We start from the raw sequence: 14,081 nt of genomic DNA, 5'->3' as shown, positions 1-14,081 counted from the left end.
ACACATTTTTTTTTATTTTTTTTGCAAAAAAATATTCGACGCACCTAATTCTCCTTTGTGGATATAATTATGTAGCCTTAATTATGTAGCCTTAATTATGTTTGATCAAGATCACACGTAGGATGCAATTACCAACCACAGGTGGATTGTATGCTTTCCCATTTCTATACTCTTCTCATGCCTTCATGTGATGTGTGGTAACGGTTAAGCCACGTTCACATTTTATATTAATTTTTTATATAAATAATAAAACAAAAAGTAATAAGAATGTAAAATATTGATATGACTTAACCATGACTGCATAAACGAAAAAACATTAGAAGAATATGAAAATGGAAGACTAGACAATCCATCTTCCTTCCAACCAACCCCTTCTAACTTAAAAAAAAAAAAAAAAAAGATAAACGCAGTTCGCGATTAATTATGTCGGTTTTTAAGGGGAAAAAAAAGGTTGGACGGCACTGCATGGCAATTGGCAGACACGTGAACCTCGTTTCCGTCGAAACTTGGAACTAACACACATATATGGCACGTGAAAAAGTTTTAAGTATTCACACCTGGCCAAATGGGCCCCATTTAAAGCTCCATGGCTTCTGTCGGTCATAGAGACGACTATCCTCTTTTGTAAGAATTCCGGAAATTCTTCAATTATATTTGTTCATTGTATATTGTTTGATTAATTTTTATTAGATACTATTTATATGCAATTTTAAATAAAAAAATTTACGATGTTTTCTGACATTACGATATACGATGAAAATATGTAATAAAGACGACTTTATTCAGATCTGATGTGTATTTTTGTCAGGAGCTACAGTTGAAACAGGCCCGACCCAATATCTTGTGGGCACGATGACCCAAATCACCCAATCTATTTAAACAACGACACAAACACAAGAGATACTGCTGGGCGCTTTCTGTCCTCCACTGAGTCCATGGGTCACGCCCATATTAAATGGGTCAATAGTTTTGCTTCTGGAGTTAGTTTGGGCCTTAACTATCAATGCATCTCATTTGTTATTTATCAGAGTAATGTGTAGATTTAGTTTCTGAATTATTAACCAAGCAAAAGTTAGGTACAATCTAACTTTTTTTTCAAAAAAAATCAGTCCTTAACTAATTAAAATATGTCAATTACATCCCTAGTATTAGATTTGAAGTTATTCAATTCAAAATTTTCATCAATTTAAGTCATGTGATAAACAAAAATTAGCAATTTTGAATGAATTTAGAGACTTATTTTATCCAAAAAATAGTTTAGAAACCTAACTTTCACTCAGGTAATAAACAAAAATACCAACCATCAACTGGCATATTATGTGGTTTACAAAATATGATTCAAGTAAATAAGACAAACCTTTACGCCAACAAAATGAAAATAAAATTATTTAACTTTTGGTCAAATTGTCACGTCCTGATCTGGGCTTCCACCACATCCCGAGCTCGACTCTAAGGCTTGCAAGGAGTCGAGCCTGAGATGTGGTGGGGGCCTGGGTCAGAATGTGACAATTTGGTATCAGAGCCAATTCTTGCCCGGATGTGTGTCGACAAGAATGTCAGGCCCTTAAGGGTGGTGGAATGTGAGATCCCACATCGTCGAGGGGAGTGAATCTTGTAAGCCTTATATGTATATTCTCATCTCTACCTAGCACGAGGCATTTTGGGAGCGCACTGGCTTTGGGTTTCATCAGAACTTTGAAGTTAAACGAGTTCGTGCGAGAGCAATCCCAAGATGGGTGACCCACTAGGAAGTTTTCGTGTGAGTTCTCAGAAACAAAACCGTGAGGGTGTGGTCAGGGCCCAAAACAGATAATATCGTGCTACGGTGGAGTTGAGCTTGAGATGTGGTGCGCGTCCGGGTTGGGATGTGACACAAATAGTTAAGTACAATTATTCAATGAATTTAGTTAGTTTTATTGAATTCTCTTTACAGATAAAAAAATTCATCACGGACGACATTTTTAAACCCATAACGTCACATAAAATCGAAATTGAATTTATAAGAGAATAACACAATTACGGTCACATTTTCTCCATTAGTGTACAAAAACACGCACATCAACTTTTTTGAGTGTCAAATACTCGCATCAATCTTACACAGATAAAACTGTCCCTTCAGAATAATTCGATATATTAAATTTTAATTACAAAAAAAACAAAAGCAAAATAAATTCGTGTATTGCTCACAGTAGTAAAACATCCACCGTTGATTTTACCTTTTTTCTTGCTACAGTCCGACAAACAACGTTGGATCAAAGAAAGACAGCTCCGTTGTAAGCTACGCCGAATTTCACTCGACCATATCCATAAAGTTAAGAAAAAGAAATTATAATATTATTCATGTCTCTTTCATTAGTCATCACATCTAAATATACCACTACCGCTTTTGATTTCATTACTATAAATTGGCATTGTCTCTTGCTTTAATAAAGTTCCATAATTTCCCAAACAAATATTCCTCCAAAACATAAACACAATAAAGATGAAAATAATTAAATTAAATAACGAATTGTGAAGCCTGTTTTGTAATGTATTGTAATGTTTTGAACCGTTTTATAGTTTAGAACATTATTCATATATTATCTTTACAAAAAATAAACAAGACAAAACTATTAAAACATTCGTTTATATATTCTTACTGTTGAAATTGTTTTTTTTTTTTTTGGGCCGCTTATTGACTTTCGTTTCTAGTTTCTAATTTTTAATTTTTAAAAAAGAAAAAAAAAGGGGTGTGATATTCACACATCCCTTTTTACTTCTCACATACTTTTTTATTTTTTGGTCTTCGGATCGGATGAATTGAAGAAGATCAAGGGTTAGAAATTAACAAGAGGTACGTGAGAAGTAAAAATAAGTGTGTGGATAGCACATCCCAAAAACAATTGTCAAACGGCCTATTAATAACTATGTGACTACCATCACTACACAAGGAAAAGAAAATCAACTAAATTAATGATAATTTAATCGAGTGTCAACAAAACAACTCAATTAAATTTACAATAATTTCCACAGTAAACTCACAATTGTTTTGACGTATATGCATGACTAAATAACTAATAAGAACAACCATGAGCTGATGATCTAGTGGTAAATGACGAATTGCGAGACTTCCTTAAAACTAAAAATTGGAGGTCTCGGGTTTGAAACCCACTGTTGGTCTGGAAGCCAGACTTGTGGTCAGGAAGATGCTGAAATGTCTCTATGAACCTTTTCGACTCCCGAAAAAGATGAATAACCGAAAATGAATAATCGTGACTTGCTACAAGTTGTACCCCTTTTAAGAAAAAAAAAACAATTTATAAGAACTAAATACTAACTAATTCAAGTAATTTGAAACAAATAAGATTTGTAAACAATAATTAAGAAATTCGAACCATTTCAATTATAAAATTTCAACAATAAAAAGTGCTACGTTAAAAATAAATAAATAAAATATCAATAGTGAGGACGCTGAATTATTTGGACATCCACGAAAATCAACTAAAAAGCTACGTCCTGCTGCGTCGTTTTCTTCCTCTCTATTTCAGCAACAAAAAAAAAAAAAAGAAAAAAAAAAAGCGATCAGAGAGAGAGAGAGAGAATCAGAGGGAGAGAGTGGAAATTCAATCGCTGCGAGGACCGTACGCGTAAGGCTGGGAATGGATGAAGAAGAAGGAAGAGGCTGCATTGATTTTTTGATGAAGATTGGTCCGAATCCGTGAGATTCACGCAAATCCAATCCCTCAGATCGATTTACTCTGCATTGATTTCTCTTCTCTCTTTCTCTGCTCGTTTCCTAGTCGATTTTTTTGGAATAAACAAATGAACGGCGGCGGAGAGGGCCTCGCGGCTCCGGCAACGTCGGGGGCGGCCGTATCGCCGCTCGAGTGGAAGTTTTCGCAGGTCTTCGGGGAAAGGACCGCCGGCGAAGAAGTTCAGGAAGGTAACAGTAATACTCTTCCCCTGATTTTCGTTTCGTTTCGTTTCGTATCGTTAGGGATTCACTATTGCTTTCGTTCTCATTACGTTTAATACTATTAATTTAATGTAAAATACATTTAGCGGATGATTAGTTGCAGAAATTGTGTATTGAATGATGAGAATCGTGAGACGCCAATGAAATTTAATCGAAAAAGTTTGATCTTTTGATGACCGAAGCACTTGAGCTGAATACTTAAGTTATTGGCTGGTGGTTTTGTGGCTATTAATTGATGAAGCTATACATTTGGAGGTTGTCTATTTGTGTAGTTGTCAGTTTTTATTTTTCTTTTAATTTAAATCACCACATTTTGCGCTCGTTGGAAGTGCTTTTAAAATGATTGAAAGCACTTTTAAAGAAAATGTGTTTGGGTTCCAAAAACATTTCCATCAAAAGTGCTTTCAGTCATTCTAAAAGCACTTCCAAACGAGCTATTATGTTGATTAGTATAGGGATTCATTTTCTGGATGTGAGGCATGTAGAGCTATATTTTTAAACTTAAGGGCCCTAGATTTGAGAAATAAGTGAACTTATTAATCAAGTGTGAAGAATGTGTTACTTTCGATCAATAGCTATACTTGAATACCTGCTTTTGAATTTCTGAAAAAGATACTTTATAGATTGTTTGAGGGCATTGAAGTGCTTTGGTGCAGAATCACTTAGGTTTGCTTACTTGCTGGTTGTTTTTGCAGTTGATATAATATCCGCTATTGAATTTGATAGAACCGGGGAACACCTTGCCACTGGAGATCGTGGAGGCCGGGTGGTTTTATTTGAAAGAACTGATATAAAGGATGTAAGTTAATGCATTTTTGTTTTGAGGGGTTTGGGGCATGGGAGTGCATTTTCCTTGTACTTAATATGCCGTTATATTTTGTTTGTTACACTGGTGTGATTTAGTTGTACTTTTATGGTATAAATTAAATAATTAGCATGGTGGACACCGGAGAGATCTGGAGAGAATGGATTATTCAATCAGTAGGCATCCTGAGTTCCGCTATAAAACCGAATTCCAGAGTCATGAACCCGAGGTATGGCTTTCTTTGTGCTTAACGAGGACATGTATAAATAGGCTTATGAAGATTTCCTCTTTGCTGGAATCTGGATTTGACTAACTTGCATTCAACCTATATGATATAGAAGATCCTAAAATCCGTATGTTTCTAGAGATCTGAAATCTTACTTGGTTTTTCCTGAACTCAGTTTGATTATCTTAAGAGCTTGGAAATTGAGGAAAAAATCAACAAGATCCGATGGTGTCAAACAGCTAATGGTGCACTGTTTCTCCTCTCCACTAATGACAAAACCATCAAATACTGGAAGGTAGCACCAACCTTTTGAACTCGTATGTGGTTAGATTATTATATAGAAGATGATTTCTCTCGATATCACATCTTCCAGAGTAATTTTTAGCAACATTAGTTGCATTGCCTTTTCCATTTATATATTGTTCAGAACAAAGATGGCAATTACTTCAGCCATTTCATTTTATACATTATTCTTGGGATTAACACGCACATACGCACATGCAGAGTGTAATTGATGAATTGTTATGGCTTCCAATAGGCGGTACAATGACTTAAGATATAATTATTTTAATTTTTTTCATTGTGGAACGAAACGTTCTAATCCTGCTCTAATGCTGAGCAGGTCCAGGAGAAGAAGATAAAGAAAGTATGTGAGATGAATGTGGATGCTTCTAAATCTATGGAAAATGGTGCAGTTGCTAGTTCTATGTCAGCAAGCTCAAAACCGTATCTTGCAAATGGAGCATGTAAAGACAGACCCGTCAGTTCTCCAAGCAATGACACTTCATTTCCAGCTCTGCACTTGCCAGTGGTAGTTGTACACTATCTGATTTGTTTATTTTCTGACAGCATATGGTTTTGCCTGTACGGTATTTAGAAAATTTTCCAGGGTCAACTGTGCTTAACTTTCTTGGTGAATGACATCCTATTATTTAGCTCTAACACTTAACCTTTTGTGGCATCCAGGTGACCAGTCAAGAGACGAGCCTTGTGGCTAGATGTCGAAGAGTCTATGCCCATGCTCATGACTATCATATTAATTCGATTTCAAATAACAGGTACATCTTTTTCAATGGAATATGCCTTCACCTTTTCATCTATTTTTAATCATGTTGTGTATGTTCAGTGTTTGCCTTGATGCTTGTGCTTGTATCTGAAAATTTTATTATTTGATTACCTTATCATGGAGGAGCAAAATTGTGTAGTTGTCGGACTTCCCCCACCCCCAAAAAAGAAAAAAACCAGTTTCTGTAGTACACGGTGACACTAAAGAACAATTTATGTCACTAGATGAAAAAGATTTATCTTCATTGTCGAGTCTTGCTTATATGTATTATGCAATATATTCTTTGGTATTATTGCATGGATATAATCTAACATGGTCTCCATCTTCTGGTCACTAATAACGTAGCTATCTTTTGGTTTCGCAGCGATGGTGAAACTTTTATATCAGCTGATGACCTTCGAATTAATCTTTGGAACCTAGAGATTAGCAATCAAAGTTTTAATATTGTTGACGTGAAGCCGGCAAACATGGAGGATCTGACTGGTAGAACCCACAACACTATGATGACAATTGCTTACTTTCCTAGCTTTTAACTATCATTTGAAGAGAAATGGCAGTAGACATAACCTTGACCCAATTATTTGGGCCTGTTACAAGGCTCCTGGTCTTCCGTCATATTCTGGACAATGTTTCATTAAGTGGCATGCTATTATGTCTTTCTGAGATTTCATCTGTTTCTATTTACTTTGATCTCCCTTTCATTAGGTTTGGATGGCTGAAATGCTCTGGCCATGTAGTAAACTTGAATTATGCCTTATTTATATGCTTTGTTTGTCAAACAGCTCCACATGTGTAATTACTAATTATTTATCTTTACGTACTTGAAATCTATTTGCAGAGGTGATAACATCCGCGGAATTTCACCCTACTCATTGTAACACTTTGGCATACAGTAGCTCAAAAGGCTCAATTCGTCTTATAGATCTGCGGCAGTCAGCTTTATGTGACACTCATAGCAAATTGTGAGTCATCTTTCATTCTTCCTTCCTTCCATTCTTGCACTCATCAATGATGATTTCGTATTATAATAAAATAAATGTATGAGAAATCTTTTGACATTTTTTGCTGTCTTTAATTTCTTGGTTTGCTTTGAATTGTAATTATGATTTGTAATGATGCAGGTTTGAAGAACAAGAAGCGCCCGGCTCAAGATCTTTTTTCACTGAAATAATAGCATCAATTTCAGATATTAAGTTTGCTAAGAACGGAAGACATATACTAAGTCGGGATTACATGACTCTTAAGGTTCATATCTTCATACTCTTATAATAAGATGGTTCATACTTTCAATATTTTGAAACTTCAGTATCATTAGTCCTAGAAACAAAGTTGCAAGTAACAAACACTTAAAAACCTTATTTTCCCTCCCTCCCTCCCTAGTCCCTTCCGGTGGATTGGTGACATGGGCGATGCCCTCTATGGGTGCTACCCCTCAACATCTCACTTTTACTGCCGTCCCTCCTTCGCATCCTTTCAGTGGATTGGTGACATGGGCGATGCCCTCTGTGGGTGCCACCTCTCAATATCTCACCGTTTCTGCCCTCCCTCTTTCCCTGCCTTCCTTTCAGTGGACTGGTGACGTGGGCAGTCCCCTCTATGGGTGCAACCCCCAATATCTCCCTGCTTCTGTTGCTTCCTCAGCTAAAATATGCTAATGTTGTTACTGTGATGTTTAGAGTTAATACTTGATATTATGATATTCAATTTTGTGCTTGTGGTGAGTTTGGGCATTGCAACTACTTCTTGTCTTCAGATTTCTCTGATTCTTGACCCTGTCTGTTATAGTTTTGGTTCTCACCTTTTCTTTTTGGGGTTTCTCAGTTATGGGACATCAACATGGATTCTGGCCCAGTTGCCACTTTCCAGGTTCATGAACATCTAAGACCAAAGGTAATGTATTGCTTCGAAAAGTTTGTTTGATCGCATGTGATCTTAAAAGAAGACGAGACTATTTAAGTAATACCATACAATGCAACTTAATAAGTTCTTTACCTTTCTCAGCTCTGTGATTTATACGAAAATGATTCTATCTTCGATAAGTTTGAGTGCTGTCTAAGTGGAGATGGACACCGAGTGGCAACAGGTTCTTACAGGTTAGACTTACACCATACACATCCTTTGTTGCTTTTATACTTACACCGTGACCTAAGTAGTATGGGGCTCAACATATGAAGAAACACATTTCTGTGATTCCAGCAATCTGTTTCGAGTGTTTGGTTGTTCTGAAGGGAGCACAGAAGCAACAACATTGGAGGCCAGCAAAAACCCCATGAGGTAGTTTTTAAAATTCTATTTATGCTTGTCAGGCATGCTATTGTTAGGGCATAGTATCATTTAGTCCAAGAAAAACTCTTGTTTATTTTCTTTTGTTCTCTTGGTCAAATGTGCTTATAATTTTTCTCATGAACTTCCAGGAGACAAGTTCAAACGCCAGCAAGGCCTTCTAGATCTTTGGGCAACCTTCCTCGTGTTCTCAGGCGAGGTATGTTCTTGCTCGCATGTAAACTTTTTATACATAGTCCATTGTCTGAAAATTTTGAGTGGTCTAAATAAAATTTAACATAATTGATTTCCACTCAAAGTCTCGAATGAACTTAACTATTTTTGGTAAAAGAGAGAATCAAATTCAGATTTGAATCATTTAGGTTCGGTAGTTCTCTTCTCTTTATCCTAATTAATTAGATTTAACGAGGTTGGTACTTGATGGTAGCCTATCTCCTAACCACTGTCTCTGCACATTTTCTTCCATTGTAACATAAAAGGTGCAGATAACTCTGGAGCTGACGCAAACGGAAATTCTTTTGACTTCACAACAAAGTTGCTACATCTTGCATGGCACCCTTCTGAGAATTCAATCGCCTGTGCTGCTTCAAACAGCCTTTACATGTATTATGCGTAAAAATAGTACGGAAAGTTGTATGTCTTGGCCAGCAAAGCTCTTGTGATATCTATTGACAAAAGGCTGCTTTGCCTTCTTCTCCGGCTAGTGAAGTTAAGCTGCGCCCTACCTAACTACAAAATCAGGAAGCATTTTTGCTGATGCCAACATTTTCAAGAAGAAAGTAGTATCTGCCCCTCCCATACAGACGATACCTTGCTGATTATGGTAACTCGTAAGGAGAATGCTGTAGTCCTAATTGTGTCTTGTTAGTTGAAGAGATGTGATATTAGCTCATCTGCCTACCGAAAGAATACCTTTGCTGCCACAGTAGAAACCAATTGGGTCCTATATCCTGAAGCGGGGAGAAGCTGTAGAGTGGTGCCATCAACGCTCATTGATACCGGGGCCTTCAACCTTGTATTATTTGAAGTAAAGTTAAAAAGGGTTTGTGAAACTTTTATCACTGTTTTTATTCTAACCATTCTTTCCCCCTCTTTCAGAGTCTGCTGATTTTCTTTGTTTAGCAAGTATCGGTTCCTTTGGACAGTGAAGGCTCCATGTTAGACATTCCTTCGACAGTTTCACTGGGAATCAAAGATTTGTCGGTCTTAATTCGTCTGGTTATCGGGTGTTTATTGTTTTAGGTAAATGTTTTTGGTGTAGGCAAACTGATCATCTCTATATTGTACGAGGTTCGGTCATAATATCGAAGCATATGGACTAGTTTTGGTGAATTAGGTGCTTCCTTCGTTTAGTTTGTGCTGACATTAGTATAGCCCTTGGGGGCTAGGAACTGTAACAAACTTTTCCCTTGTTCTTAAACCACTATTTTATCAAGTATATGGTGAACTATCCTCTTTTTGTTTATGTTTTCCAAACCCTTGTAAATTGATTTGTAAAATTGGGGTTAGTAGCCCTTTTACAAACCCACCAACCAAAAATAGTCGTCTCGAAATGCCCTCTTTGACGAAAATACCCTCATTACCGACGCAATATTGGCAGATTATTGACTCAATCTTGAGGTATTTTCGTCATAGAGGACAAGTAGAGATTGCATTATGCGAGGAGGGCTAGTTTTGGTTAGTGTATTTGTAAAATGCTTGTAAGCCCGATTTCCCATTCATTTTTTATCTACCGTGCATAATTTTCACAAAATTACTGTGGTGAAGTCTTTCCTCTGTGGTATGCTAATTTTTGTTGTATCACGTGAGTAACTCACTGTGAGAATTCGTTTCGTGCAACTGATCACATTTGTTGTATTACGTGAGTAGCACGATCTGTGAGAGATTCGTTTCGTGTAACAGATTCTACTTATTGTATTACGTGAGTAGCACGATCTGTGAGAAATTTGTGTCGTGCATCGAATGCATGAAAGTGATTCTCCCGCGTCATATTGGTGAAGCTTTTATTATGAGATGGACGTTAGGACTTAGGCATGGCGGTGGACTTTTGTTTCGTGGTCTCAATTTTGCCACATTGGCAGCTTAAAAGTTTATAAACAGTTGAGTAACAACTCAAGTCGTGTCTGATTTTGGAACAGTTTCTAGTTTGGTCGGTTTCAAATACGAACATCACATTAAAACCATAAAATTAGCAATGCCCTCTCAATCTAGTGACTTCTTTTGATTTTTCCCTTCGACTCTTAAAATGTGCAAAATTTGCCAATTAGTTTTTTTTTTTTTTTTTTTTTTCAAATTTATTACATTTTTATTAGTTCTCGTTTGATCGAATTGATGAAAATGATTCTAAATTTAACGGAATAATTTCATAACTGATAGTAGGAGCGAATTAGCACGTTCTAAAATATTAGAACTAAATTACAAATTCAACGGACAAAATTTGTACCCAAATTAAAAGTTCAAGAGTTCAAACTGGAATAAGTAATATGTTTGAGGTAATGCTAAATGGTGGTTCTATTTACTCGTTATTTTTTACTTCTCACATGTTTTTTTAATTTTTAATCGTCGAATCAAGTAAATTAAAAAAATATTAAATCATATAAATATAAAATGATGTGTTATAAATAAAAATAGACGTGCGATAGCACATTTTCGATATTAAAAAAGGTTCTCAAAATCTCATAATCGCACTACCGTAATTTAGGAAAATCCAAAATATAGAAGTCCAAAAATGGGTAAACGTAAATCCCAATTAGCAACCTAAAAAATACACTAATCCTGAGAAAATTAGAAATTCTCGTTTACGCCCGGATGCAAAACTGACACGGAGAAAACAGCTTCAGGCTAAATATTTCGGCTTTCCTCAAAACTCTCCTCCCTCTCTCTCTCTCTCTCTCTCTCTCTCACAGCTCCTCTGAAGCTCCACGGTCATGGCTTTGCTGACCCGAGCCCGCATCCCTCTCCAGCTCTCGGCCCAGCGGGCCCTCTCTCTCCACACCACCGTCCCCTCCCTCTCGTCCTCCGCCCCCTCCGGCTCCACTCCCGCCACCTATGCCCGCCCTCCTCCCCCTTCCGCCTCCCCGCCCCCTCCTGGCCTCTCTAAGGCCGCCGAGTTCGTGATCTCGAAGGTCGACGATCTCATGAACTGGGCCCGTCGCGGCTCCATCTGGCCAATGACCTTCGGCCTCGCCTGCTGCGCCGTCGAGATGATGCACACCGGAGCCGCCCGCTACGATTTGGACCGATTCGGCATCATTTTCCGGCCCAGTCCTCGCCAGTCCGATTGCATGATCGTCGCCGGCACTCTCACCAACAAGATGGCACCTGCTCTCCGCAAGTAAGCAACAACCCCGTCCTTTCCTCTCAATTTTCTGAATCGCAGTTTTAGGATTTCTGGATTTTTGAGCTTAGAAAATGTTTTGGTGATTATTAGATTTGTATTTACCTAATGTAATCTCAAATTGGAACAATTGGGGGCTTTGATTAAGCTCAATTTTAAGGAAATCTCCGATTAAATGGGAATAACATGTACACCCTTCTCCTCCAGTTCGTTATTAGGAGATGCATTTTACCAATGACAGTGCTGGTTATGGTGATTAGCCAAGTTCATTAGAGCAGTATGCTCCCGCTCCCATCAAGTTCGACCACCTTCTAGTTTAGATTAGACTAGATTATCGCTTGAATATAAATAATGTATTAGCTCCGGTTCGTTATTAGGACTTAGGAGATGCATTTTGCCGATCAAGTGCTGGTTATGGTGATTAACCAAGTTTGTTAGAGCAGTATGCTCCCGCTCCCATCAAGTTCGACCACCTTCTAGTTTAGATTAGACTAGATTATCGCTTGAATATAAAAAATGTATTAGCTCCAGTTCTTTATTAGGACTTAGGAGATGCATTTTGCCAATCAAGTGCTGGTTATGGTGATTAACCAAGTTCGTTAGAGCAGTAGGCTCCCGCTCCCATCAAGTTCGACCCCCCTCTAGTTTAGATTAGACTAGATTATCGCTTGAATATAAAAAATGTATTAGCTCTTGAATAACTAAAACTAGTTCCAAGGGGGTTGTAGCTCAAATATTTAAGAGGATTGTGTGTGTTTCAATGCATGGGATTTGCCCTCCACAATATCACTTGTATCGAAGAAAAAACTACTGTGTTGTTTTGATCTTTATGCTGAAATTTTATTGCAGGGTTTATGACCAAATGCCTGAGCCGAGATGGGTCATCTCCATGGGAAGCTGTGCAAATGGAGGTGGTTACTACCATTACTCCTATTCTGTTGTTAGGGGTTGCGACAGGATTGTCCCCGTTGATATCTATGTTCCAGGCTGCCCTCCCACCGCCGAAGCCCTACTTTACGGCCTTCTCCAGCTGCAGAAGAAAATCAACCGGCGCAAGGATTTCCTCCTTTGGTGGACCAAGTGAGGGCTTTCATCTTGTGTTTGGGGAGCTGCTTTCGCTATATTTATCCAATAATAAGTCTATCTGGTGAGGTTTGCCCCGGCTAAGCACCATGTAAAGGGAGAGGTTTTGCATTAACTTGTTATCAATTTTAGATCCCAGGGTGTTCTGTATTGTGCTTTCTGCATATTTCCGTCGTTTTGGAGCTATAATAGTAGCCACAGATTCTGTAAAACTTTTTTCTGTTTCAATCTGGGTGCTTGAACTAATCTCCCATGTTTATCTACTTGTTTGATTGATTGTTGGAAGCTGCTTATACTTTTTGTTTAACCCGAGATTAAGCAATGTAGCCGTGCTTTTCGTAAACCCTTGAGTTTGTGATTTCAGTTTCAAGTAGTCATATTATTGTTGGAAATCTTGTTGTCTGAGACTGGTCCAAGGGTTCTAGGACTCTACTCGGAGGTCATGTGTTGACGATCCAACCGGGTCACCTAGGTGCCCGAGGACTTCAATGTGCAGGACATGAACCCCATCTCCCGAAACCCAAATGCCGGGGACGGGGATTGGGGACCTCTGGAAGCTTGGGACTCAAATCTGGGACCTTTCGACGCATGAGATTTGGACTCAGAACCTCGGTGTTTGGTAGCCCCAATCACACGATCATTTTGGCTTGTTTATTAAGAAGGGTGAAACATATCTTAGTATTATCATGTCCAATTCAATCCTAACCTCCTGATCAAGTCCAATCCCATTCAACAAACAGGACATTATTGGTTATCAATCCTCCGGTATGCAATATCTTAGTAGGTAGGGTGTTGAGTTTCTACTAATGCACCCCAAATTCGAAACTCTCTCCTCTTAATTAATGTAATAGTTTTTAACTTTCCCCTCCCTTTAATAATAGTAAAATTTTAAAAATAAAAAAGATGACAAAATCCTCGGAATATTGCATTACAAAACTCAGCATTAATTTTTGCTTCTCCGAATGATCGTGCTTATTGCTTAGATTATTTTATTCTGTGTTCTCCCCAATTAAAACGTAAATCTTATATGGTGTTCTCACTGCATAAAAACAAACATAATCGTATTTAACCGTCTATAATTATGTACTCTTATGTATATATTCTTTGGTAACTATTTTTACGTTTTACTTACAATTACCGCGTTGAGAAAAATAAAATTAATTGACCAAAAGAAAGGGTATAAAGCCTCACAAATTCTTTTCACTTTTACATTTTTACTTAAGACGCGTTTGGTAAAATTAACAGACCTTTATTCCCGTACGCAAGCAAAGGTGTTTGCGAAAAAAAAAAAGAATCTTAACGAACACTGGTACGATTCACTTTTAA

General features: G+C 37.6%; 2 protein-coding genes across 5 annotated transcripts; both read left to right on the top strand.

The window, feature by feature from the left end:
* The first annotated feature begins 3,501 nt into the window (after positions 1–3,501).
* On the top strand, positions 3,502–9,800 carry LOC103949646 (serine/threonine protein phosphatase 2A 55 kDa regulatory subunit B beta isoform-like). 4 transcript variants are annotated; one of them, XM_048588217.1, is made up of 14 exons: positions 3,502–3,928; positions 4,651–4,754; positions 4,891–4,989; positions 5,162–5,281; positions 5,609–5,797; positions 5,953–6,044; positions 6,417–6,535; positions 6,891–7,014; positions 7,174–7,297; positions 7,874–7,942; positions 8,054–8,145; positions 8,249–8,326; positions 8,467–8,534; positions 8,815–9,800. In XM_048588217.1, exons 1-14 carry the CDS (start codon positions 3,802–3,804, stop codon positions 8,949–8,951), a joined length of 1,542 nt encoding a protein of 513 aa, XP_048444174.1. In that variant the 5' UTR covers positions 3,502–3,801; the 3' UTR covers positions 8,952–9,800. The 4 variants fall into 4 exon arrangements, with proteins under 4 accessions (XP_048444174.1, XP_009359030.1, XP_009359033.1 ...); XM_009360755.3 differs by having other exon boundaries at positions 3,505–3,928; positions 5,609–5,800; XM_009360758.3 differs by having other exon boundaries at positions 3,506–3,922.
* Positions 9,801–11,153: 1,353 nt separating this feature from the next.
* LOC103949767 (NADH dehydrogenase [ubiquinone] iron-sulfur protein 7, mitochondrial) lies at positions 11,154–13,018 on the top strand. Its single transcript, XM_018648052.2, has 2 exons — positions 11,154–11,669; positions 12,522–13,018. Exons 1-2 carry the CDS (start codon positions 11,263–11,265, stop codon positions 12,754–12,756), a joined length of 642 nt encoding a protein of 213 aa, XP_018503568.2. The 5' UTR covers positions 11,154–11,262; the 3' UTR covers positions 12,757–13,018.
* The last annotated feature ends 1,063 nt before the right edge of the window (positions 13,019–14,081 follow it).

This window comes from the organism of the source record quoted next, unplaced genomic scaffold, assembly GCF_019419815.1.
Source record: "Pyrus x bretschneideri cultivar Hongxiangsu unplaced genomic scaffold, Pyrus_bretschneideri_v1 Contig28, whole genome shotgun sequence".
Lineage (NCBI taxonomy): Eukaryota > Viridiplantae > Streptophyta > Magnoliopsida > Rosales > Rosaceae > Pyrus > Pyrus x bretschneideri.
This window is presented reverse-complemented; position numbering and strand designations above follow the sequence as displayed.